Source organism: Serinus canaria, chromosome 2 (assembly GCF_022539315.1).
Source record: "Serinus canaria isolate serCan28SL12 chromosome 2, serCan2020, whole genome shotgun sequence".
In the NCBI taxonomy this organism is placed as follows: domain Eukaryota; kingdom Metazoa; phylum Chordata; class Aves; order Passeriformes; family Fringillidae; genus Serinus; species Serinus canaria.
In genome coordinates, this window is record NC_066315.1 from 101702472 (window position 1) to 101726522 (window position 24051).

Below are 24051 nucleotides of genomic sequence, written 5' to 3' on the forward strand. Positions count from 1 at the left end.
TTCCTCCCTCGCATCTCTTTGTCACGCATGTTATACCTGCACAAGCAGGTACGATAATGCATTTACATGACAGCAATCTAAATAATTGACATTGTTTTGTGAGCTGGTATGTTTTTATATAGTACTCTGCCTTATTAAAGCTGTCTGCAGCATGAATCCTTCAAGGTGTTTTTCCAGTGTTTTCAGTTGGAGAAATGTAAAAGAACTCCCTCTAAGACTGGGAGTTTGAAATATCTCACTTTAAACTCCTCAGTGCTGAAAATTTTGAATTAGGTCTGGAGTTAGAATTTCCAAAAGACAGCGCTGAATCACTAGCAGTATTGAAACTAAAATTTTGTAGGTTTGGTATCATAATTGTCTTTTTTTATCATTAAAACACAAAGACATTCAATGTCACATTCTTGAATAAAGGATAACAACTTGTATTATTTTTAATCAATGCTTAATAAGGTAGTGAATAGAATATCTCATAAATAACAAGAATGTTAAATGACTTTATGTAGGTGTCTACAAATACTTAAATGTTTTCAATTGAATTTCTGTTTTTCATATGTGGCAACTTAATGTCTGTGTTTTTTAGCCAGAGGAGTCTTTCAGTCTTCAGGGAAAAGAAACTCTACTGCTTAGCTCCAAATTTCAGAATGAAGCTAAAAATCTGAAGAAAAAAAGTGATGGTCAGTTCTATAGAATTCATATTTCTGCCTCTGTTTCTTTTCCCCATTTTCTGTTTTGTGCTGCTTTTATTCTTCAGTTTATTATTTTTTAAAATGAGCATAAGCTAAGGTAAATATCTATATATCACTATGATCATATTATCGTGCAGTTAAGATTAATGCTTTATGGATTCTCATAGTATTTTCAATTTTTGGGTAAGAATAAATTTTTTTTCTGTAAATATTTAAAAATTTGGCCTTCACTATACCCCATTTCCCTATAAGCAGTGCTTTCAATGGCTTTTTTTCTAAAGTTTATGAATTAAATCATTAGGATTGTGTACTAAACAAAGAGAAAACATAATTCTTGAAAATTCTGTTAGTTTTTATTTAATAAATCATGGATGGCACAGATATATAAGATGACAGGTTTAAATCCTAATCCTTTTTATTCCTGCTGGACAGCTAAAGTACAAAAAAAAGCTGAGGTTCTTTGTCTCCATAAATTCAAAAATACTTTTGGTTTTTCTGTTACTCCAAGGCAAGGCATTGAACCTTGATACTAGCAAGACTTGAAGTCTACACCATGAAAATTCAAAAGCATTTAGAACAAACGCTTTGTGTAGGAGCAGAAACAAACTCCAAGTGAAATTTTTGACAAAAGTGGACAGAAAGGGAATGTTTCACAGAGATAAACTGTAATTGTAAAATAGTGTTGTCTTGCAATACCAGTGGTTTACAAATCTGTATAAATTTTATGTAATTCAGATGTACAGAATTACCTTTTTTTGTTCCTTCTCTTCTACATATTTTAATTTCTAATGAGAGGATTCTGCAAACAGATCACATATCTATAGAAAAAAGCCACTTCTTTGGCTCCTGTTAGATAACATAAAACGTGAAGAACACTGTAAAAAATATTACAATTCACAGTCATGGAATAATTTCAATTTATAGCTGTTTTCTTGGTATGTTTGTAGCCATTCAGTCTCATGGCATTGGTCAAAAAGGGTAGCTTTGAACAGAGCAGTGCCCATAAGAGCTTATCTATTTATACTGCATTCATGTGGCATTAGCTCCACTGATGAAAGAAATGAATACTTTGGTTTTGTGTGAGTTGTATGGTATTTGTATGTGTATGTTATTTCTTTTATGTTGTTATATGGTATGTGTATGTTATTTCTTTCAACAGGACTTCTATTTGGATTGAATGGGTTGAACAAAAAGGTAGAAAAGATTCAGGAAAGTACTAATAAAATTGGCAACCAACTTAATGATTCTCTGTTGACATTCAGAGCATTGCGTAACAGTAAGTGAAATTTATATTGACATTTTCCTTATTGCAGAACTCTCTAGTACAATTGTAATAAAACCCTGTTCATTATCTGATTGCAGAAACCTAGCAATAAACTATACTGGAGACTTCATTTAGCCTCCTAAATATTTTACACTCTTTTCAGTAAACCCATTAAACGTAATTGGGTTATAATATAAGGTCTGTATTCTGATTCACATTTCACATTGCTGTGAATCAGGGGCTCTGATAGAAATATAATTGCACTGATATGTAAGGAGAGTGAAGTTATAGAATATTTAATCCCACATGCAGAGAAATTTGCATATGGAACTCTGAGATTTCACTTTCTTTTCTGGCTTGTTACAAAACTGATTAAATTAGTCTATGAATTTTACAGCCTGCATGTAAATGTTTTCTTGTTGTAAATGCAGACTTCATTTAATCGATTAAAATCTATTTTCTGTGCTTTTCTAAAATGAAAGAATTCCTCTTTCTTCAGTCATCATTTTGAATAAAGGCAAGACCGAAAGTTCATGGAAACTAATTGAGAAAATTACTTTAAAGTTGTGAATAAGAGGGTCCAAAATACTTTTTCAATCTAAATAATGTGGTTTAAGTAAGAAAAACACTGATAAAGATCTCTTGCTAGAGGGCTATTTGATTTTACTGTGAATCTGGATTAGAATGCTAAGTTCAAAGCCTTAAAATACCCATTTTGCAGTTCAGAGACCTAATTCATGCTAAAGAGTAATAGTAGTGATGATGTTACACTGGATACGAACTGCAGGATGCTATCTATCACAGAGCTACACATTGAAAATTAAGTCATTAAAATCACAGGAGTTTTCTCCTTAACTCACAGCTTAACATTACATTTCTTGAAGCTGTCTCTTTCTTTTTTTTCCCCCTGGTCAGAGATTGATGGTGGCATTGCTCTATGTGTGGAGAGTGGTGAAGGAGGATCCTTGGAGGTCTAACTCAGGCCTTTTTTGGCAGCTGTGGCATATCCCACTCCTGTGGGCAGAGGGTGTAAGGGGCAGGCTGAGACTGGGGGTGGTGCACTCAGTACACAGGTGATTGTAGCCAAAACCAGAGGGTGTAATAGACAGATCTTCTGCCTCACCAGCTTTGCATAGAATTCAAACCTCAGTCTCAGACGAGTGTCTCTGGTGCCAACACTAATTTAGGGAACTTAAACACTATGAGCCTGATGCATTCATACAAACTTCCTGATGAGATAGGCTGAATCAAGTTCCTCAAAGAAACAAAAACACAATTGTTACGATGACAGGAATGTAACTGACAGCATTTCTAGTATTTTGGCAATGTTTGTAGCTGCTGTTACAAAGCCAGGCATTTGTTAATCACAAGAATGTATGAAAGTTTTGAATATCTTTTAACCTTGGAACTGTGTTTCAGATACCAGGAAATACATGCTTGAAGTGAAAGAGCTGGCTGTGTCTGCAAACACCAGTGCTGTGGTGGATTTAAGTCACTTTGGGGAGTTCAGTCGAAAGCTGATGAATACATCTTCTACGTTGTCCCGAGTTAATGACACTTTGAGGAAAACAAGTGAACTCATAACTGATTCATCAAAAGCTGGTAAGTTTGCTCTGTGGCAATGTCACTGCTAGCAGAAGCAGTATTGATACTCAGTTTTAACAGGCATTAAATAAGAGTCTGATGGACTGAGAGTTTATTCTTAATTCAGTAAAAATATACTAACTTTTAATAAAAAGCCTCTAGAGTATTCACATGGGATGTATATCCCTTACTGATGTTAAAAGTTGCTGAAACCAAAATGATCACAAGCTGGCTACCTTGGCTAAGTATTTTAGCAATTTCACCCTGCCTCAACATTTCTTTTATGTTTCTACAGCATTCACAGCTGAAAAACAAGTTAAAGAAGTTGAAGCACAAGCAAGTCTTTTATTGGATAGACTCAAACCTTTGAAAATGCTAGAGGAGAACCTGAACAGAAACTTGTCTGAAATTAAAGAACTTATCAGCCAGGCCCGCAAGCAGGCAGCATCTGTAAGTTCTATCATCCCAGACTTAAATGAATTTTCACTTTTAGCAGGGAGGTTGTTTGAGATAAGGAGCCTAAAATTTACTTTCAAGGTACCTGGTTGCTGATGCTGAGTCTCAGTGAAGTCCAAAGAGCACTGACTGATGCTAAAATCATACTGGCAACATTTTAAGGTTTTAGCATCAAGGTTCTTATTGCATTTGTGAGTCTGTAAGAACAGCCAGCTAATAATTTATCTGCTATTTCCTCCTGTTTCCTACAAAAATAATGAAACATAGTATGCCAGAGAGCAGTCATGAGAGATTTTGATAAGAAAGAGACAAGTTGGAGGATGGTACTGCTATTCTCTTTAGTACAAGATTTTAATTTTTTAGGTTATTTAGAGATTGATGTGGGGTGCCCCATATGACATCAAGTACTACTGCAAACTTTTTGTCAGGAGTGTTGATTCTATCAATAAGTTTGCCATCTGTGGCCTGTCATGTCCATATGTTCTTTGCAAGAAGCAGCTGAGTATCCAGAGTACTTGAAGAAAGAGTACTTGTTTCTAAGTCTCTGTTTCTACCTTAAAGACAGCAAAAGTGAATCAACTGTACTATGGATCTCATTAGACTGTGAGAGAAATATGAAAATGACTTTGAAATGAGTAATATTTGGTATGCCTTTGACATACTTGTGTATATATTATTGTAAGGTTTAGGGAGGTTTTTTTTTTTAAAAAAGAAGGCACTCAGTTCTCTCTGCAAATCTTCTTAATTATATGGTTATTGCTTCTCTGTCATAGTCTACTGAAGCTTAATGAATCCACTGCAAAAAAAAAAAAAAGAGAATGGTATTTTCTGAGGTGTCATAAGACACGGAAGTTCCTGGCAAGGTGAAAAGAAGTGTTAGCAAAGTTCCTTTGTCCAGTTTGGGGGATTTTGTTCTGTTTGGGGGGGTGGGTTAAGGTTTTTTGTTTTGGTTAGGTTTTTTTTTTTGAGGGAGTTTGGGTTTTTTGTTAGTTTGTATTTTTGTTTGGTCTTTTTTGTTTGTTGGTAATTTTTTACTACACAAAAGAAACTCTGTGTATCTGTGTCCAGATGCATGTGTACACAAGTGTGCTGTATGCATTTAGCAGTTACAGGTATGTTCCATGAAGTTAAAGGAATTAAGGCTTTTTTCTTGCTAAGATGGATTTTCTGTTATTATACTACCAAGCTGCTGGAAGTTTGGTTGCATTTAGCTTGGATCAATTTTTCTTCAGTTTACTAAACAGTGGTCTTAGGGGTATGATAATAGGAATATTATTTATTTAATCTTTAAAAAATGTAACTTGCCATATATTCACAAATGTATCTTTTAATATTGTGTAAAGTGTAAACTGTTACAAATTTGAAATTACTGGAATTGTTGCAGATGGTCTCCTTCTTAATTTAAGAAAAAAAAAGCCTCTCCATATAGAGTAGAAATGGTTTCCTTTATTTTAAAACATTTTGAATTTCTGTATCTTTATTTTCTGATATTATGACATGGTTTTCTGCAGCTGTATGATCTTCTGCCCAAAGACTTACTGTTATTTTCTGAGGTATTTGAATAGTTTGTTTAGTGATTCAAACCTCCCAATTAAGTGAGTGTATTGAGACAGATTTCATTCTTTTCTATTGTGAATCTCATTATCATGAGATACCTAGAAGACTGGAAAAATCTAGCCCAGGCAGCAATACTTAGATTGCATGGAAGATCTCAGCAAAAGAGATCTGTTGGTCAGAAGCTAAGTACATACTTCACTGAGACTTGTTTAGATTCCATTTTCTTCTTCTCCCCCCAGATTAAAGTTGCAGTATCAGCAGACAGAGATTGCATTCGTGCCTATCAACCCCAAATTTCATCTACAAATTACAACACCTTAACACTCAATGTGAAAACTGCTGAACCAGACAACCTCCTTTTCTACTTGGGCAGCAATGGAATGGTAAGTTTCTGGGGTACATTTATTGAAGGTGATGATAGTCAAAAGTTTTAAATTACTTTTAAAAGTTTCAAATATGCTTTTTCTTTGTGGGTTCTCTTTTTTTTTTTTTTTTACCTTTGTTGGGTAAAAAAACAAAGCAGAGGATTGAAGGCACTTGAGTCTATAGTTTGCATTCAGACTCAGGTGTTTATTGTTTCTTATCAGTGCTACAGCCTCACAACTGTGAGTTTTGTAGTCTTTCATTAGTAAGGCAAAAAAATGGCTATCTCTAGTTACAAGGTCTTTTAAGGCTTAATTATCTAATTAAGAATTGATACTTAGATTATTTTCCCTTTTAACCTAATAACTGATCCCACAATGCTCTCAATGTGGCCTTTCCTGTTCAATTACAAAACATCACCCAAACCCATGAAGAAGGAGGTAGAAGGTAAAGAAGAGCAACTTGTCTCTACCTTAAAACCTCCATCTTGTTTCATATTTATTTCTATATTCTAAAACCCCAAACTCTAAGTTTTCCACTCTTTGATATTATACACTTCTAACTACACCCTTGTAATCTTAATGTTGTTAATCAATTTCAGAAGGTTTTCCCACAGCCGCAGGTCAAATACAGTGTTCTCTTGCGAGTCTGTGCCTTTCAGCACAGAAAGTTTAAAATTCTCAGCATCTAGGGTTCCAACATTTCTTACTTGATTTCAAACTAAGTTACCAAGTGAGGCCCCTTGCAGACAGATGTGTTCACTGAGGGTAGAAATATTTTCGTGCCTTAGATGATTCCAGTGATTTTCAAAGGTAGACAATAAAAGCACCAGATTCCTTAGCTGCTGCCTCTCGGCCCTGTGCTGAAACTCCCTTTTCCTGTGTTGGGCATTAACCACATTAACCACATTAACACCCCCTGTGATACCCTCATATAGCATGCTGGAGTGCATCAAATGATTTGCTTGGTAACACAGGTGCATCCACCCACTTGGAAAGGGAGTGTGATGGCTCACTGTCACATTGCTCTCCTCGTCATTCTCTCTGTAATCCCAAGCATGCACAGCTGTTAATTCCTTGTGGCACACTATCATGGGATAGTACTTTTTCACAGACTAGTAAGTTTATATATATATATATATAAAGAAGACATTCAGCTACTTGCATATAACCTGAGGGAGTTTTGTCTCATTAGAAGTGAGTGAAAAGCCTGATTTTGTTAAACGTCAATTCCTGTAATATGGGATGTAGGGACATGAATCTGGAAAGACTTTCTCCATGTTACTGGTGAAAATACACATTTCATTCCCTGAACTAGAATAGGCTCTGCTGTTTTTCAGACAGACTTCCTGGCAGTGGAGATGCGACGTGGTAAGGTAGCTCTTCTTTGGGATTTGGGCTCTGGACCAACAAGAGTGGAATACCCTGATTTTCAAATTGACAACAACAAATGGCACAGAATACATGCCACCAGGTAGGCATAGAATACATGCCACCAGGTAATTAAAATGAGAATGTCATAAGTAGTGTACATAAAGCATCCACGGTTTGGATGATGTCCACTCATCATTTTCAGTGATGAGATTTTTCTTGTCCTTAGAAAGAGAAGCCAATAGTATGTATGTGTTGATTAGGCTTGGTGATTTCTATGACTATTCATTTGTATTTGTATTTGGCAGGTTTGGAAAAACAGGTACACTCAGCATAGAGGAAGTGAACTCCAGTCAGAAACCTTCACCTAAATCTGGAACCTCGCTGGGGACAGCCAGCATATTGGATGTTAACAAGTCAACCCTAATGTTTGTTGGAGGACTTGGAGGGCAAATCAAGGTTAAATTCTGAGATCAGCATTCTGTTAATTGTTTTGAACATGCTTGAGAAATACTTTTGTGTTCAAAGTAATTGCTTGATTTGGTTACTTCATCTTTATTTGGTCTTCTTTTATCTTGACGTTAATTTGCCCTGGAAAATTTTACATAAAGTTTTAACCAGGCCAGTCTGTGTGTGCATGTACCATGTATAGACATCATCAAATGGTTTTGTTTGCTTCTTCCATGGCAATTGTTATTCATGCCATGAGGGGTGTGTAAGCAGGTCAAGGACATAGTTATTTTACTTTTTTGATGTGCTAATCTATCATTATTTCAATTATAATTGTTAATAGTTACTAAAACATGTTGTTCTCCTATTATGATTTATATCTAACGAAGTTGAAGTTCAAGGAAAACAACCAAGCAAATATTTTGCTGCATAATTTTCAGAGTACTTAACATTAATTGTATTCATGGAATATTTCTTTTCCTGTAGAAATCACCTGCTGTTAAGGTGACCCATTTTAAAGGGTGCCTAGGAGAGGCATCCCTGAATGGCAAATCCATTGGTCTTTGGAACTACATAGAAAGAGAGGGCAAGTGCAATGGCTGTTTTGGAAGGTATTTTGTCTCACTCTCTCTTCTCTTTTTAAAATTTGTTTAGAGTAATTTACATTTGTAATATTATTTTTTTTTTTAACTAAGCATATGGAGCTCAGACAAATTGAAGTGTTTCACTGATAATTACAGTTCTGAGCACATTAATCTCACTGTATCAGTGGTATCAAATAACTTATTTGTATGGAAGTTCAATTTTTGATTCACTTCCTCAGAGGAGTTTTATTGTTGGTCTCTATTTCGGGCTTGGGAAGTAGGGACTGCCAGTGAAAGAAAATACTGTGGAATCTTTGCTTTTGAGTAGTTTTCTGTAGGACAGATTTATTCTTTCCTAGGGTAAGAAACAGTGTAAAGCAGTCTTATAAAAAAAATTGATAGCAAAACTGTAGCCACTGAGCTTGGTGCCTTTTGCAGACTACTATTTTATGTTTAAGGAATAAAAAAGAAATATGTTTGTCCATATTCCCTTTGCAGAATATTTCATGCAGAAACAGCAGAGGGTGCTGCTTGATTGTATGAGATGTTTTATGAGTCTTGTACTGCAGGGAAAGGGGCTAATAGATCATGTATTGTAAGTGCAATTATGCAAAGCATTTTGAGAAATAGATGACATGTTTTAATTTAGAGGGTGTATGCTGTAACAATTATTTTTTCCCCTAGGAAATCACTGAGTTTGGCTTTCATTTTTGCATATTAGGGAAGAACACTTATCTTGTGTGCATCCTTCCCCATGGCTAAATCGTGTGTTTTGAGGTTGCATAATGAAAGTGGCCATTGGCTGGAATCCTTCAGTTACTCATTGCATCAAGATTCAAATGTTTTGCCACATTTTATGAATTGCTGCCTGGAGGCTGCACTGACTGAGCAATACCTGAAGGGAGCCAGCCAGAGAGACTGTTTACAGGGGCATGGAGTGACAGGACAAGGGGTAATGGATTCCAGCTGAAAGAGAGTAGGTTTAGATTTGATCTTAGGAGGAAACTCTATACTGTGAGGGTGGTGAGATGCTAGAAGAGGTTGCCCAGAGAAGTTGTGTACGTCCCATTCCTGGAATTGTTAAGGCCAGGTTGGATGGGGCTCTAAGCAAACTGGTCTAGTGGAAGGTGTCCTTCATGTGGCAGGGTCCCTTCATGAGCTTTAAGGTCCCTCCCAACCCAAACTATTCTATGACCTAACTTTTCTTATATTTTATATAAAAATTACTGGGAAAAAACAAATGTTCAGTTAACATTTTTATACTGGTTTTCTACATCTGTAGCCCACAGGATGAGGACACTTCATTCCATTTTGATGGCAGTGGATACTCGGTTGTGGAGAAGGCACTCCGCTCAACAGTGACTCAGATATTAATATCTTTCAGTACCTTTTCACCAAATGGGCTTCTTCTCTATCTTGCTTCAAATGGCACTGTAAGTAAATGGATCTGATTCCTAAACTGTCATTTAGCTTACTTATATTAGAGCATATTACTACTTTTGTGTAATTCATCACCTGGGATTGGCATCATAAGTTAAAGGACTAAAGACATGAATCCTAGAGGACAACTCATTAGAGCAAATATACTCCTAAACTGAGGGCAAAATTAAACAATGAAAATAGTTCTTCACAATTTATTTAAATTTTAGAATAAAAATAAATTATTTTAGACTGAAATTAATGATTACTTAGCTAAAGGATAGGAAAGGAAACAGTAAGGACAACAAGCTAGTTTTTTCAATTGGAGGAGCCTATTCAGAATGTAAAAATGTTTTGGAATTGAGCTTGCAGAAGGACAATATAATAATGAAAAACCATATTGAATTAAATCCATAAGATGGGAATTCAGTAAACTGAAACAAATTAAGTAAAACTCCTGCAAAAGCAATATAACCCAGACCAGCACCAGACCTTCATTGTCATGTCATGCAGTTTACTGCATACTTAGATGGTGGTTTTCTGTTCCTGAAGGAAGGAAAAGCTTTGTTTGGGTACAGATTCTTTCAGAGTCACTGCATTATTCATTTGCTGTATGTACTCGCTGCCTGAATACATTGCACAAAAATACCTAATTTAAGCTTTACAGATCAGAGGGGGAGCCTTCAATGCAATTCAGAAAGTCTTTTTTACTCTGTGAGGACGGTCTTTGCTTCTTGCAGAAAGAACATCGTAGTGCTTGATCATTATGCTGTCAAATCAAATTACTTTCAACCTCATCCAAAAACAGGAAAATGTGACTTTGTTATTTAACAATTCTTCTGCTGAGTAATCAAACCTCATGATGCATTTGAGTAAGAGTAACAGCAAAACAAAAATACATCCTCGTGAGGTACTTGTAACTTAATTTTCCTAAATAAAGATGAGCATCTTGGGCCTAACAAATAGTCCAGGTACAAGAGTTACAAGATATTTTCCACACAGTAGGCCAAACCTACCAGGCATGCATTCTCTAGGAAGATTTTATTTCCAGGAATGTAATCTGTTTGTTTGTAATCTGCTTTTGTTTTGGGGTTTTTTTTCTTCCTCTCAGAGAGACTTCTTGTCCCTTGAGCTTGTTGATGGCAAAGTGAGGGTGACTGTTGATCTTGGTTCAGGACCCCTTGCTCTTACAACACAAAATCGTTACAACAATGGAACGTGGTATAAAATCTCATTCAATCGGAATAAGAAGCAAGGTAGGCTACAGATTGAGAAGTCTGGGTGTTTTCACATTTACAAATACAAATATCTAAGATAGCTGCAGGCAACATCACTGCAACTAAATTTGTTCACTTCTAGTGCAGTCTCTTCAGCTTCCACACCTCAGCTACTTTGCTTTTAGAAGGACTGCAGTGTAAATCTTGTGGTTTTTTTAACACATCTCACAAAGGGCAGGTAGTGTAGAAACTGCTGCACAAAAACATACAAACAGTTTTTAAAGACTGAAAGGTTTTTGTCTGAGTCTATAAATGAGGGATCACATTTTCTCTCCTGCATTTTAATATTACTTAGTGCAACTGTTTTGTGGGGGCCTGTGTTTTGGCCATAACACGTATATGCTAGTAGTTATAACATATTCTCATATGTATTTATTTGCTTGTAGACTTCTCCAGATTTGGTTTTGGCAGAGAGGAATGAATGAGATTAACAGAATAGCTGGTAGTACAATTAATTGTTCATTATAAAAATAAGAAGATTGTCCATACTTGTCCGAGTCAATGAATACATTTTCCTTTATTACGGACAAGATTGCCGGAAGGAAAGAATGTATATTCATGTTCTTCTCCAGATCTTTACTCTCTTTTCTTTGTAGGAATTTTGGCAGTCATGGATGCATATAACCTTAATTATAAAGAAACCAAGCAAGGAGAATCTCCTGGGGTTGCCTCAGACCTGAACCGCTCTGATAAGGACCCAATCTTCATTGGTGGGCTGCCAAGATCGAGGGCTCTTAGGTAAAGTGTGTCACTTTTGCACCTTTGCTAAGACTTGTAAGGTGATGGGAAAACTTTTACACACTCTTATCTTTTCTGAAATTAGAGAAAAACAGTGAATTCTGAAGTTTAGTTTATGGCCATGTATACCACATCTGTCCTTTGACTTCAAAATCTGATATGGTGCTTTCCATTGGTAGGTCTGATGCTGCAGTTCAGAATCAGAAATAATTTTGTTTTCTTCCTCCAAGGGTGATTTCCACCACAGCAGCTGCCACAGCAGCCCCCCTGCTCTTTGGGGCAAGCATCCAGCACTGCTGTCTGCGGTGATGCTCCTTTGATCTCTACCTGTTTGAACCTTGTGTTTTCCAGATGGCATTTATGGGCAAAACTGTGCTTTAAGATAAAGTTGTACTTCAGAATCCCTGTAATTCAGTAACTTGGAACAGAGGAAAACCAACTGTGAACAGATCCACAGAAAACTTTGCAAATACATATTTTATAGCATGTCTCTAGTTACAGGAGTTTTTTGTATTGCACGTCTTTTCTGAACTTGCAAAGTCACATTTCTTCCATTGGCTTCACTGTGAAAGGATAAACATGGCAAGAGAAAATCTAATTAAACTTTCTGCATGCTCTTGACAATAACGTAAATTCGAGTACATTATTGGTCTCTGCACAGTTATTACAGAGTGCAGACTAGTTAATCTTAGCTGGCATTCCAGCCTTTAAGGGATTATGGCAATATAGCCTTAGATTTCTCAGCCTTAAACCAGGAACCAAATCAGGCATCCTCCAGACTTGAAAACTGAAAAACTGCATAGTAGACAGCTACTGTTACCCTTTTACATAATCCATTTTCTTTCAGCTGAAGATTCACCTTAAAGTTTTGGGAATTTTCCTGACCTGACAGAACATCATTACACACTTGTATGTTTTAATTTGGGCACAACATTATTTTGACTCTTTTTAAGACCTGGTTTAGTATCTGAGAGTAAAATTTAAACTCGTTTCACTTACACCAGACCAACTGCATCCTTTAAGACAGAGCTCTCTAACTTTTCTTCTTGAAGAGAAATTAATCTTTTCTCCCAGGAGATTCCAAATACTACTCCTTGGAAAGAAAGCCTTGTTTTTTGTTTCAGGAAAGGTCTTAATAGTAGAATGTATGTGGGATGCATCAAGAATCTGGAAATATCTCGTTCCACCTTTGACTTGCTTAGAAATTCATATGGAGTAAGAAAAGGCTGTGTATTGGAGGTAGGAGACTTTAAAGTCTTGTGATCTGATGTTTATTTTAATAGAATAGTCAATAGTGGTACTTAGAGTGAGTTGAAACAGATTTATCTTTAAAAATTCTAAGATAATCTAATCTATATTTGATTTTTTTTCTTACCTTACACTATGTATGGATAAATTCAGTAATTATTTCTGTTCTTCATAAAATAGCCTATTCACAGTGTAAGCATCATGAACAATGGATATATTGAGTTGGTACCTAAGTCCTTAAGCCCAGAGTCAGAACTGATGGCAACTTTTGCTACAAAGAACAGCAGTGGCATCATCCTTGCTGGGATCAGCAGGGGACTGGAAAAGCGACAGCGAAGACAAGCACACTTGGCAAGTACTGAAAACAAAGAAGCTTTGGGGATTATTTTTGCCATTTTTATTTGTAAAATCAAGGCAGGTTGCTATATATATTGTGTATCTGATGGACGGTTGGAGCATCTAGAATCTAAAGAGAAAAATTTTACTATTTCCTGCTCTAAGAGGAGGAGTGTGTGGGCGTGGGTGTGAATGTATAAAAAAAACTTCCTGCACTTTACCTAGAATAATGTTCACCAGAGAAATGTCCAGCTTTTTTTGTGTTTGCTATTAGAAGGCTTTGCACTCTGAGAGGTACCAATTCTATTCCTACTTGTCTTTGAGTTTCATTAAAAAGTTTGCAACAAGTTTGGAAGTAAATTTTTCCCATGTATGTTCTATTTAAACACTTTATGAGTGTCTTGAAAATCGAGCTACAGTTAAAAATTAATCCTCTGATTAAATCTGCAGCCCTTCTTTTCCATCATGCTGATTGATGGTCATCTTGCAGTGAATGTTAATGCTGGAGATAGAGCAAGTACTAGGAAAGTAATTCTTCAGTCTGCTAATGGAACATACAGTGATGGACAAGAACATTCTGTCATCCTAATTCGGAATAAGAGGTACATGTGACTGCAAAGACTACTACCTGTTTAATTATTGCATGTTGTTGTCAGTTCACTGCACTCTCTGAGGAATTTCCTTTGCTAGCTTATTAGGTGGGATAATCAGGGCTGTGTTTTTCTGCTGTCAATGCAGATGTTCTGATTTACATGGTAATTGTATACAGCGTACAGCCACTGATGGAGGTGTAGCTAAAAGCTCTCAAAATCTCTAGAACAGCTTGGGGCACTTGAGTACAAAGCATACTAAACAGTATTAGAGAAAAGATACACAGCTATGAAAATAATTTAGAAAGGTGTTTGACAAAACTTTACATTTTAAAAATCAACAACAGAAGGGCTTCCAGTTTTAAGACATTGAAAGGATTATCTAAGTGTTGGAACCTTTATTTATTAGAAGAGGATGTTTTTGAGGCTGACAGACATGCTTTTCATCTGAAAATGGCTCTCTAAGACCTTGTTGAATGTTTTCCCTACTTTATCTTTTTCAGGATCATAACTGTACAGGTGGATGAAAGTAAACCTGCAGAACTGAGGCTTGGTTCAGCAGCAGAAAATAGCCCCATTAATATTTCCAACTTCTACGCTGGTGGCATTCCAGCAGGAGAGGGCATCTTAGGGCTAAAATTGGCTGGCTCCTTTCATGGCTGTATCAGCAACCTTATTTTTAACAAGGAGTAAGTCAGAAGGGTAACTGCCTAGTTTTGGAAAATCATGTATAGTAATTGTTAAGTGTAGTTTGTGATCTCTTCCATGACACTTCTGTTTGCCTGGTTTTTAACATAAGATATACATGGTACTCATGATCTGGGTACTATAACAGCCAGAGAATGGGTATTACCAACTATATTTCTAAATGGTATTAAAAATGTCTTTAATGTTTATGGAGATGCTGCACAAAGCATAGCTTTCTCTACTATAATTTCATCTTCAGTGACAGACTGAATGGTTTTCCAAAAATACTGTAGATTTGTATTCTGTGGACTGATTATTTGCCTCTTCTCAATCTGTTTGTCACTTTTTTCTTTTTCTCCTGATACTACTGAAAGACCTTATAAAATACTCTCATTCTGCTTCATAAATAAGCAGAAATGCACCTCTTAAAATGTTTTTTTGGTTTTTTTGAATATAGGCTTTTATATTTTACCACTTCCATGAAGTATGAGCATGTGGATATGGACAGCTGCTTTCTGTCAGAGAAGCCTAAAACAGTGGTACAGCCATCAGACATTGTGATTCAACCTGAACTTCAGGCTTTACCAGTTCCCCTGAGGCCTCTCACAGACACAAAAAAAGTGTGTATTGCAGCAAAGCTCTGTTGCCAGTTCTTTTGTCCTTTCTTTTTGGAGAACTATCAAATTATAGACTGCATATATTTGCTTCCTCTTCAGTATGGAATGGTTCAATGGATGTGGATTTGAAATTATTGTTCCCTGTAGAAAAACTGATACTAACCTTTGCAGAAGCCTATTGGCCATTTGGAATGGAAAAGCAGTTAGGTTTATCACTCTTTGGGCTGCAACAACAACAACAAAAGAAAAGAAAAAAGAGGAAAGAAAAAGTGGAATGATAATCTCCCAACAGAAAGACTTGACAGTAACTATTATTTTTAGTGTATTCCTGCCAAAGGGACTTGGTGCAGGTTTGCATTAGCTGTGCAGTTCTGCGTTCACATTTTCTTGTTCACATATATGCAGTCTCTGCTCTGTGTCAGAAGAGGCACAAACCACTAGAGAGACACACAGTGTCTGGAGGCAGCTTGCTTGGCACCTGTTTCCTCTCACACAGTCCCTGTTCCCAAGAGAGAAGGCAGCATTACTTCTCTCCTCCTGCAGCTGCACATCTTTATAATGAAGGGTTTCCAAAGTATCCTGAAACCATTTTTGTGTGGCAACAGAAAGCAAGATTTCATACATACAACTTGGGACTATAAAAAGAAATAAGTTGTCCTTTTTAGAGCTAAAGTGTAGCTTTGGCTCATGCTCTGTTACTCAGCTCTCCATACCTCAAATCATAACAAAAATGTGTGTCCTCATAAAATGGAAAAATATTTCTACCAAACCTATAAGATTTTCACACTGAAATTGTACTTCCAGCATTTGTTGTCTAAAAGGCTGTCAAGTAAGACAAAAAGTGAATTGAATATGTCCCAAACTACATTTCTCAGTAGAAAAGGTCAATGCCATCTAGAACACATAGCTTAATCATTAGAACCCGTTCTTTTTGAGCCTGAAGATGGATTGGAATGATTATGAGTTAATTGATTTTTTGCTGTGTACTTTGTGGTTTTCTTGTGGCTTAGTTTTGCTTCCTACAAAGCTCTATGCAGGCACATTGTCATTCAACAGTTGCTGGGCAGAACCTGACACTATCCTACTTAATAAATTCCTTTCATTACCAGGTAATTTGTGCAAAAGATGAGCTGCCTGATCATGTTCAAGGTGCCCATCAGTTTGGACTTGCCAAAGGCAGCCACTTGACCCTGCTCTTCAATCAGTCTGCTGTCAGGAAGAAGTGAGTATATCCTGAATTACACATGAACACAGTGTTATTTTGTATTGAGCTGAAAGAAGTGCAGTGATGGTTTTCATGATTGATTCCCAGCTTTGAACATGGTCCTCACTTCAGGTTTCTGTGGGCTCCTTATCATATCCCAGGTTTAGTAACTCATGGTCAGAATTCTGCATTTTTTTTCCCTCTCTGACCTGAGTCTCACTTTACCTTCTGTAAGTACTTTAATTTCTTTTTTCCACATACAGAGCTCACATCCCGTTCCTATTCTTTTGTCTGATGCAAATGACATCTCACCTTCTCCTCTCTGTTTTCTGCAAGTGACTTTCCGTGTTTGAAAGTGCACTTGAAGGGGAAAAGACTACTGAGAAGAATAATTTTGTTGGGACCTAATGTGTGATAGCACCACATCCTCTTTTACTTGTTTGAGAGGCTCCCAGCAAGGTTCCCATCACACAGTCTGCAAGTCACTTGCATTTGCTTCTTTCAGCTCAGGAAGTCTCTGCAGGCATTGAGAAAAGAGTGTTTTTTCCTTCTAGCCCTTCTGTTACAGCTTCTGAGCAGAGGACATTGCAGAGGATTGATGCCATGTAGTCTGAACCTGATGTCTCCATAATAAATGGCTCATTCATCTCCTCTGCCTTTTAAGCCTCCCTCTGCTCTCAGTCTGCCCATAATATCCCAGCAAGCCTGGCTAATAGTAATGGATGCCATAAAGTTATCCTGGAATGGGTTCCTTTCTTGGGGCAATAAGCAAGCCTGCAGTCACAAACAGCTGAGCCTGTCCCTCTTAAAGTTCATCTCACTCTTTGGCAAGCACTTTTTCTACTTCTGACAGGTACAGCACTGATTTCCATTATGAAATCCATTATAAGTCATGCTTTCTTAAAATCAACCTAAATTCTACTTTTCTGGCCTTTGTAATAATAAATCTCCTCTCATAACAATAAATTGGTTCAGACTGTTCTCTGTGTCCAGAAAAGCTTTTCATCACTGCAGAAGAAATACCTTTAAGTAACACTGAATTTTTATTGTCTAGACTTTCCGTCCAGCTGAATCTCAGAACCTTTGCCTCCAGTGGTCTGATTTACTACATGGCTCACCAAAACCAGGTTGATTATGCAGCCCTACAGCTTTATGGGGGACAGCTCCATTTCTCATTTGATTTAGGCAAAGGAAAAACAGTAGCTCTTCACCCTGCTGTTGTCAGTGATGGAAAATGGCATACGGTAGGTGGTTGCCAATCTTGTGCTCCATTTTCTCTTCCCTGGAGGTACTGGTATGGATTTTTCTTGCCTTTTCTGTGTAATTTCTGTTTTGCAAAAGCACACTGGTTCTAACCCAATCATGAAGTCATTCAGAAAACTTTTATTTGATAATTATTTCCTTTTAAAATTGTCATTAATTGTACACCAAATCCGTCTTCCAACTACTGTCAAGTGTCTCAAACCATTTAGGAATTAAATAGTTCACCAGCTGTGTAGTGACAGTCATCTTCAACAGAGAAGGACCTAATTGAGAGGTGTGAAAAATCTGACCTTTTCCACAGTGAGCTTTCAGTGCATTATGCCACCAAAGACCTGCACTTCAGTGTGTGACAGTGTGACAGAAATTTGTGGGTGCACAGCATTTTATTTTCTCCCACTTACTGCTTATTGCCTGTGCATGTCGCAGCAGCTAGTGAGAACAAGGAAGCATTGTCTGTCCTTTCCTTGGTTGAGGCAACATGAGAAAGGGGGACATTTGAAATGAATGGAGGACTTGTCTTTAGTAGAGTTGAGGAGAAATTATCTCTACAGCTTGGAGGTGCCACATAGCACTCAGGGCCCTCTGCACAAAGATTGCGTCAGTCTTTATTGGCCCAATTCCTCCGAGCAACCCACCTGCCACTGGCTCTGGCTTTCTGTGTGAGAAGTGACTGTGATGTTTGCAGGAGTTTTAGAAGTAACTCTGAGGATATCACTTTTCCTAAAGGCAGGTGAGGATGACAATTTCATCCTGCTAAGTTTCCCCTCCCTTATCAGTATGTAAAGCCTTCGCTCTAAGAAGTGGTTTCTGTGGGACAAAGTGATTGATGACACAAAGCTGCCAGCTTTCCTACGTGCCTTGGGAATCAACAGAGTTCTTTTTGCTTTTCATAAACAATCACCAGAAGAAAAACCAGCAAAAATTAACATGAAGAAGGGAAATGTGAACTTCTGTCAGAGATATCACAGTTAAGCTGTGCTGCCTACCCTGAAAGAAAGAACGCTCCAGGACTTACAGCTGCATGTTTAAAAATTACACATACTCACATAAAACTCCTGCTGACACTATCCACATTTTAGGAGCTGAACAGATTCCACACAAGAGCTGACCTATCTTTATTACCCAGGACACAAAGCAGGAGCTTCAGCCTTCTTCAGAGATTAAGGCTGAGTCACACCACTTTTAGCTGGGGGTGATCATTGCAGTCCCTCTGCAAACTGTATTGCTACTGAAAGAGACACCACTTCTTTTCTTTCTTTGCCCTCTGCTCATACCACCCTGCTTTACCCCTTTATCCCCCTACAAGCTCAAATGATAATGGAACTTCCTGTTGAACCTAGTTATGGTTCTGAGTGGGGCTAAAAGTAAATAGAGAAGAATAAATGGCTAGCTGACTTCCCTCAGCAACACGTGAGTAATTGTTTTAGGGCAAGGCAGGTGTAAGAACATACATGAACAAGATGGACAGAACTGGAAAGCTTTTTGGTCATAAGGAACGTAGCACTACCTACCATAAAATGACAGCACAGGAATGTGCACTTCAGAGAGCTGAGATGTCTCAGCTGTTGGGCAGCACAGTAATTGCAGGAGGCCGGCACAGAATGCCTTTCTCCAAACTCAGTGACCTGCCCATATCCTAAGGCAATAAACTGGTGATTTAAAGAAATAATAAAACACTGAAAACCTTAGGCAGGACATTATGAAATCATTGTGAGCCCTTGGGAAGGCAAGAAAGCTGTTTAACTGCTCAGTTGTGTTCAGAAATGGTGTCAGCCTCAGGAATAATTCCAAGAGGTTGCCTCAGAACAGAATGTCAAAGCAATTGAACCACTAAACAATTGTCTTGCTTATTTCTATGGCAAATGATGACTAGGTGACAAATTTAGCTTACTCATTTATGTTAACACGCTTCCCTTTTTTCCAGGTAAAGACGGAATATGTTAAAAGAAAAGGCACAATCATTGTGGATGGACAGGAACTGGTAGCAGTCAATGCCCTGGGAGATGGTAGCACCTTGGATGTGGAAGGGAAGCTCTATGTGGGAGGACTGCCCTTAGACTACATGCCAAAGAATCTTGGGAATGTAAGAAGGTTTGGGGTGGGGGGGGTGCCTCTGGTATTTTGCAAGACTAGAATGAGCATAGTGCAGCAAACTCATCTAAATGAGCATCCTGTCTCTGACAGGCTAAAAAAAAAAGTACTTAGGGAAAGAAGCAACAAGGAAAGTAATGACCCTTTACCAGATAAATCTTTCTAGCTTTCTGTGGCTTAATGAGTCCAGCTACAGCTTATATCCTTGTGTGTTAGTAATAGCCCTTAACAGAACTTTGTTTTCATCCTCTTTCTCTGTTAAAAATGAATTAAGAATCTAAATTCCTGTCTTTTACAGTATAAGGTAAAAACATGACCTACAATCTCAGACATTTTGCTATCTGACTCCTATTGCATTCAAACAGAAGTTAGGTGCCTTAAATATCTCTGAAAGATAGCTGTCTTTAGTTTAAAGCATATTTTTAAAACATGTTTTATAGACTAGATTTTGTCACCTTCCTCCTTGTGCAGCCCACTATATTAATGAGGATTCTGGTGATGTGATAATATTTCTCATAGAATTGTAGAATGTCCTGATTTGGAAGGAATGCTCAAGGATCATGAAAGTCCAGCTCCTGGCCCTGCACAGGACACCCCAAGAGTCACATCTTGTGCATTAGAGCATTGTCCAAATGTTTCTTGTGATGTCAGACAAAAATTTTGATTACTCTCATATTTGTTAAAGCATGTTTGGAATGTTTTTACTCTGTGTGTGTGTGTGTGTCCCTGCTCACAGTCAAGCAAATACAATTCATCCTGTATATTACAGACAGTATATACTCTGCCTCTAAACTATTTGATTTTGACTCTCAGACGTTACATAATTAAATGTAATACTAGAAAATTAATTACAGAAGTGTTTTAGATTCTGCTGTGTTTTGTTCAGATAATATTTTATCTACAATAAGATCAGGTGAATCCCTAAGAGAGCAGTTTATACTAAACATTGTATCTTATGTCTCCATATGCTTAGGTTACTCACAGTATTCCTGCCTGCATTGGTAGCATGACAATTAATGGCAAACAACTGGACAATGAGAGTCCTGTCTCTATCTTTGCTGTGAATAAATGCTATGAAACAGTGCAGGATGGTACTTTCTTTGATGGAAGTGGTTTTGCTGCTCTTGGTAAGTGTCATTAAATGAAAACAGTGCCTTACTGAATTAATATTAATGAAAACATACTCCTTCCAGGTCTTACTGGAATTGTGTGTAATTAACTGACTCCTCACACAGTGAGTGCATGCCCTGCATATGGATTTCTAACTGAGTCCTTTTACTTCATTCATCCAAAAGTGGTAATTTCTGCAAAGGGCTGTCTAGCACAAATAAAAGAGATAATGGTTTTAGCGCTGGGAAAGAAATGAACTACATCTTTATTAGCTAAGAATATCCATGTTCATGATGTTAAGGTCTGTTAAAGAATATGAAGGCAAAAGACTTGTGAAGTAACGTGAAGGATTATATTTGTGCTCTTTACTGTTTCTTACAGATGAGATAGAAATCTGAATTAATGAAAAAAACTTATTTGGGAATTTATCTTTTCCAGTAAAAAATGGGAATTATGACTTTGGAAAAATTATTTTCCAGAGGTATTGCAAGATCATATGCCAGCAGCATAATTATCATGTTTTTTAGACCTTTTAATGGTAATAAATATATTTAGCTCTGTACTGTGGGTCGCAAGTCTTCTGCTAGAAGCTTCTAACTTATTTTCAGTCAGAGAAGGCTACAAAGTGCGATCTGATGTGAACATCACCCTGGAGTTCCGCACCACGGCGGCGCACGGCGTTCTCCTCGGCGTCAGCAGCGCCAAGGTCGATGCCATTGGGCTGGAAATCGTACACGGCAAGGTAGGCTGCCCTGTACAAGGCAGGCACACCGATGTCCCAGGGCTTGTTTGAAACTGCAAGGCTAGAACCCTTGGAATGCATGAAATATGCACCAGTCAAGTGCAGTGATGGAGACAACTTTCCACAGAACACATACGGGACAGTCTTTGTCTCGAGGTTTCTCATTGCCATTGTATGATAAAATGTGCGATTAGCAGAAGTCACTGGAACTTTTTGGATTTTTAATTGGTGAAATTTATGTTAGTGTGCAGCCACTCTGACCTCCTGTACTACATACCTTGTATTTTAGACCAAATATATATCTTTTTTATTGCTTAATACTTTTTCTACCATAAAGCTGTCCTTGTCCTTGAGAAAAATATTGCATATGCAATGCACACTGTGTTGTAACCTCTTCTTCAATATTCATGAGCAATTAACTCATTCTCTACTTCTACTAGCCATTATGCTCCATAAACCTTTTAACAATCAATATACATAGTTCTCCAGTCATCTCTTGCATAAAAAATATACACTTGATTGCTCTTAAGTATTTGTTTTTGCAGAAATAGCTCATTTTTTATTCAAAGCTTCCTAGCTGGAGACAGTGTTAAATATCACTGTTTCTGTGGGACATACTTTCCCAGTTAATACTTACATATTAATTCTCACTGCAGAGTTGAGGAAATGTCTGCTGCTTTGAAAAATAAATACATGAAAAAAATCAATGCATTTATTGGCAATGAGAAGTGCTTTCAGGCAATTCTTCTTTCTCTTCAGTTGTATGCAATGATTCTTCTTTCAGATTTGAAGTCTCAGGTTCTGTGAAAAACATCTTGATTTGTATTTGTAAGAAACATTGAAATCCATAGTGAAGTGTATCAATGGACTATTGCATAGGTATACCTTGTGGTTTCAAATTTTAAAAAACACTTTAATAAGGATCTACTCTACTCATCAATGTAAACATTAACTGTGTGTATTGCCAAACATTTAAAATGGAAATCTCTGCACAGGTGTGATTGTGCTTTTATCTAGGCAGATTAGTTCATATATTCTTTATATCTTCATTGGCATCTGGCTGTTTGTACAGGTTTTATTCCATGTCAACAATGGGGCTGGCAGAATAACAGCTTCCTACGAACCAAGAGGCACCAATAGCTTGTGTGATGGGAAGTGGCACAAGCTTCAAGCAAACAAAAGCAAACATCACATTTCGCTGATAATTGATGGGAATTTGGTTCACACTGATAATCCCTATGTCCAGTCAACATCTGCAGATACAAACAATCCCATTTATGTTGGAGGTTATCCTGGTAGGTACAATAATATTTCCCTTCCCTTCTGTCCCTCCTGCGCTCCCACAAGAGTGACTCCTAACATGTGCTCCCTTTTGATTTGCCATGGGAATTGTGATTGTGTACAGCTCAGCTGTTTCTTCACATTCTGGTGGTTTCTATTTTAACTTCAGAAACACCCATGCAGAATAGCTTTCTCCTGTTTTTCCCCTCTCATCTTCCACTGTCCCCTGGCAGGAACTGTTTCTGCAAACTCTGCCAAGTTATTGCTGTGCATGGCCTGTGCTTGAAAAGAGCAGTGACTGTCCATGTTGGGATGTCACACTTCATCCAAAGATGAATAGAACTTGATGATTCTCATGTGTTGGTTTTATTTATCATTTCAGAGGGGGAGAATTTTAATAACCTGGATCTTTGTATTTTTTTTTTCAGTTGGTGGAAATAGATTTTACGTATTTCATGTTTGTTTTTCAGCTGATGTCAAGCAAAACTGCCTCACAAGCAAGACCTCATTCCGTGGCTGTTTAAGGAACCTTGTTTTGACCAAGGGCCAACATACAGAATTGTTTGACTTTAGCAGAGCTTTTGACCTGCGTGGAGTATTTCCTCATTCCTGCCCTGGGGCTGAGCACTGAACTGTTGCAAAGCCTGTCTGGATTGAGAGAGGGTTTGTTTTTTTTTTTATTGTTGATCTGTTATTTTGCATTCTCATTTCGTAATGAAAAGAAGAACTGATAAGAACCTGCATCTCTTTGATTCTTCTGGTTGTTTTCCAACTCAGGTCATTTATTTTTTTTAATCAGAAGCTCCACGTCTGAATTTTAACTAAATGGTTTTAAACAACAAATACCTCTACAACAATTTTAATGGCATTAATTGGGTATTTTTCTTTTGGGAATTTTTATTAATCAGTGTTTACAGTATGTTTTCTTTTGATTACTTGACAGTATTTCATTTTATTTTGTGTTGGCGGTTTTGTAAGAAGGTAATAATTTTGGACGACATAATAAAACTACAATAAACCACATTATTTCAAGGAGTTCAATTGTCCATTCGTTTTAGTTAGAAGAAAAAGAGCTGTAAGGCTGAGAAGTTACAAGTATCCCCACCACAGGGGGGTTGGAACTAGATAATCTTC

General features: G+C 37.3%; 1 protein-coding gene across 1 annotated transcript in view; it reads left to right on the forward strand.

Moving 5' to 3' along the window:
* The window catches only part of LAMA1 (laminin subunit alpha 1), a 99225-nt gene extending 75276 nt beyond the window's left edge, over nt 1-23949 (forward strand). Inside the window, exons 41-63 of the mRNA XM_030227590.2 lie at nt 581-674; nt 1846-1962; nt 3370-3552; nt 3830-3984; nt 5787-5930; nt 7250-7383; nt 7589-7739; nt 8217-8341; nt 9597-9747; nt 10845-10989; nt 11607-11748; nt 12873-12987; nt 13177-13347; nt 13783-13934; nt 14426-14611; nt 15067-15229; nt 16336-16448; nt 17485-17674; nt 19618-19776; nt 20758-20911; nt 21503-21636; nt 22709-22931; nt 23388-23949. Of these exons, the coding sequence (XP_030083450.2) occupies nt 581-674; nt 1846-1962; nt 3370-3552; nt 3830-3984; nt 5787-5930; nt 7250-7383; nt 7589-7739; nt 8217-8341; nt 9597-9747; nt 10845-10989; nt 11607-11748; nt 12873-12987; nt 13177-13347; nt 13783-13934; nt 14426-14611; nt 15067-15229; nt 16336-16448; nt 17485-17674; nt 19618-19776; nt 20758-20911; nt 21503-21636; nt 22709-22931; nt 23388-23548 (3462 nt within the window). The 3' untranslated portion in view covers nt 23549-23949. The remainder of the gene's footprint in view (nt 1-580; nt 675-1845; nt 1963-3369; nt 3553-3829; nt 3985-5786; nt 5931-7249; nt 7384-7588; nt 7740-8216; nt 8342-9596; nt 9748-10844; nt 10990-11606; nt 11749-12872; nt 12988-13176; nt 13348-13782; nt 13935-14425; nt 14612-15066; nt 15230-16335; nt 16449-17484; nt 17675-19617; nt 19777-20757; nt 20912-21502; nt 21637-22708; nt 22932-23387) is intronic.
* The last annotated feature ends 102 nt before the right edge of the window (nt 23950-24051 follow it).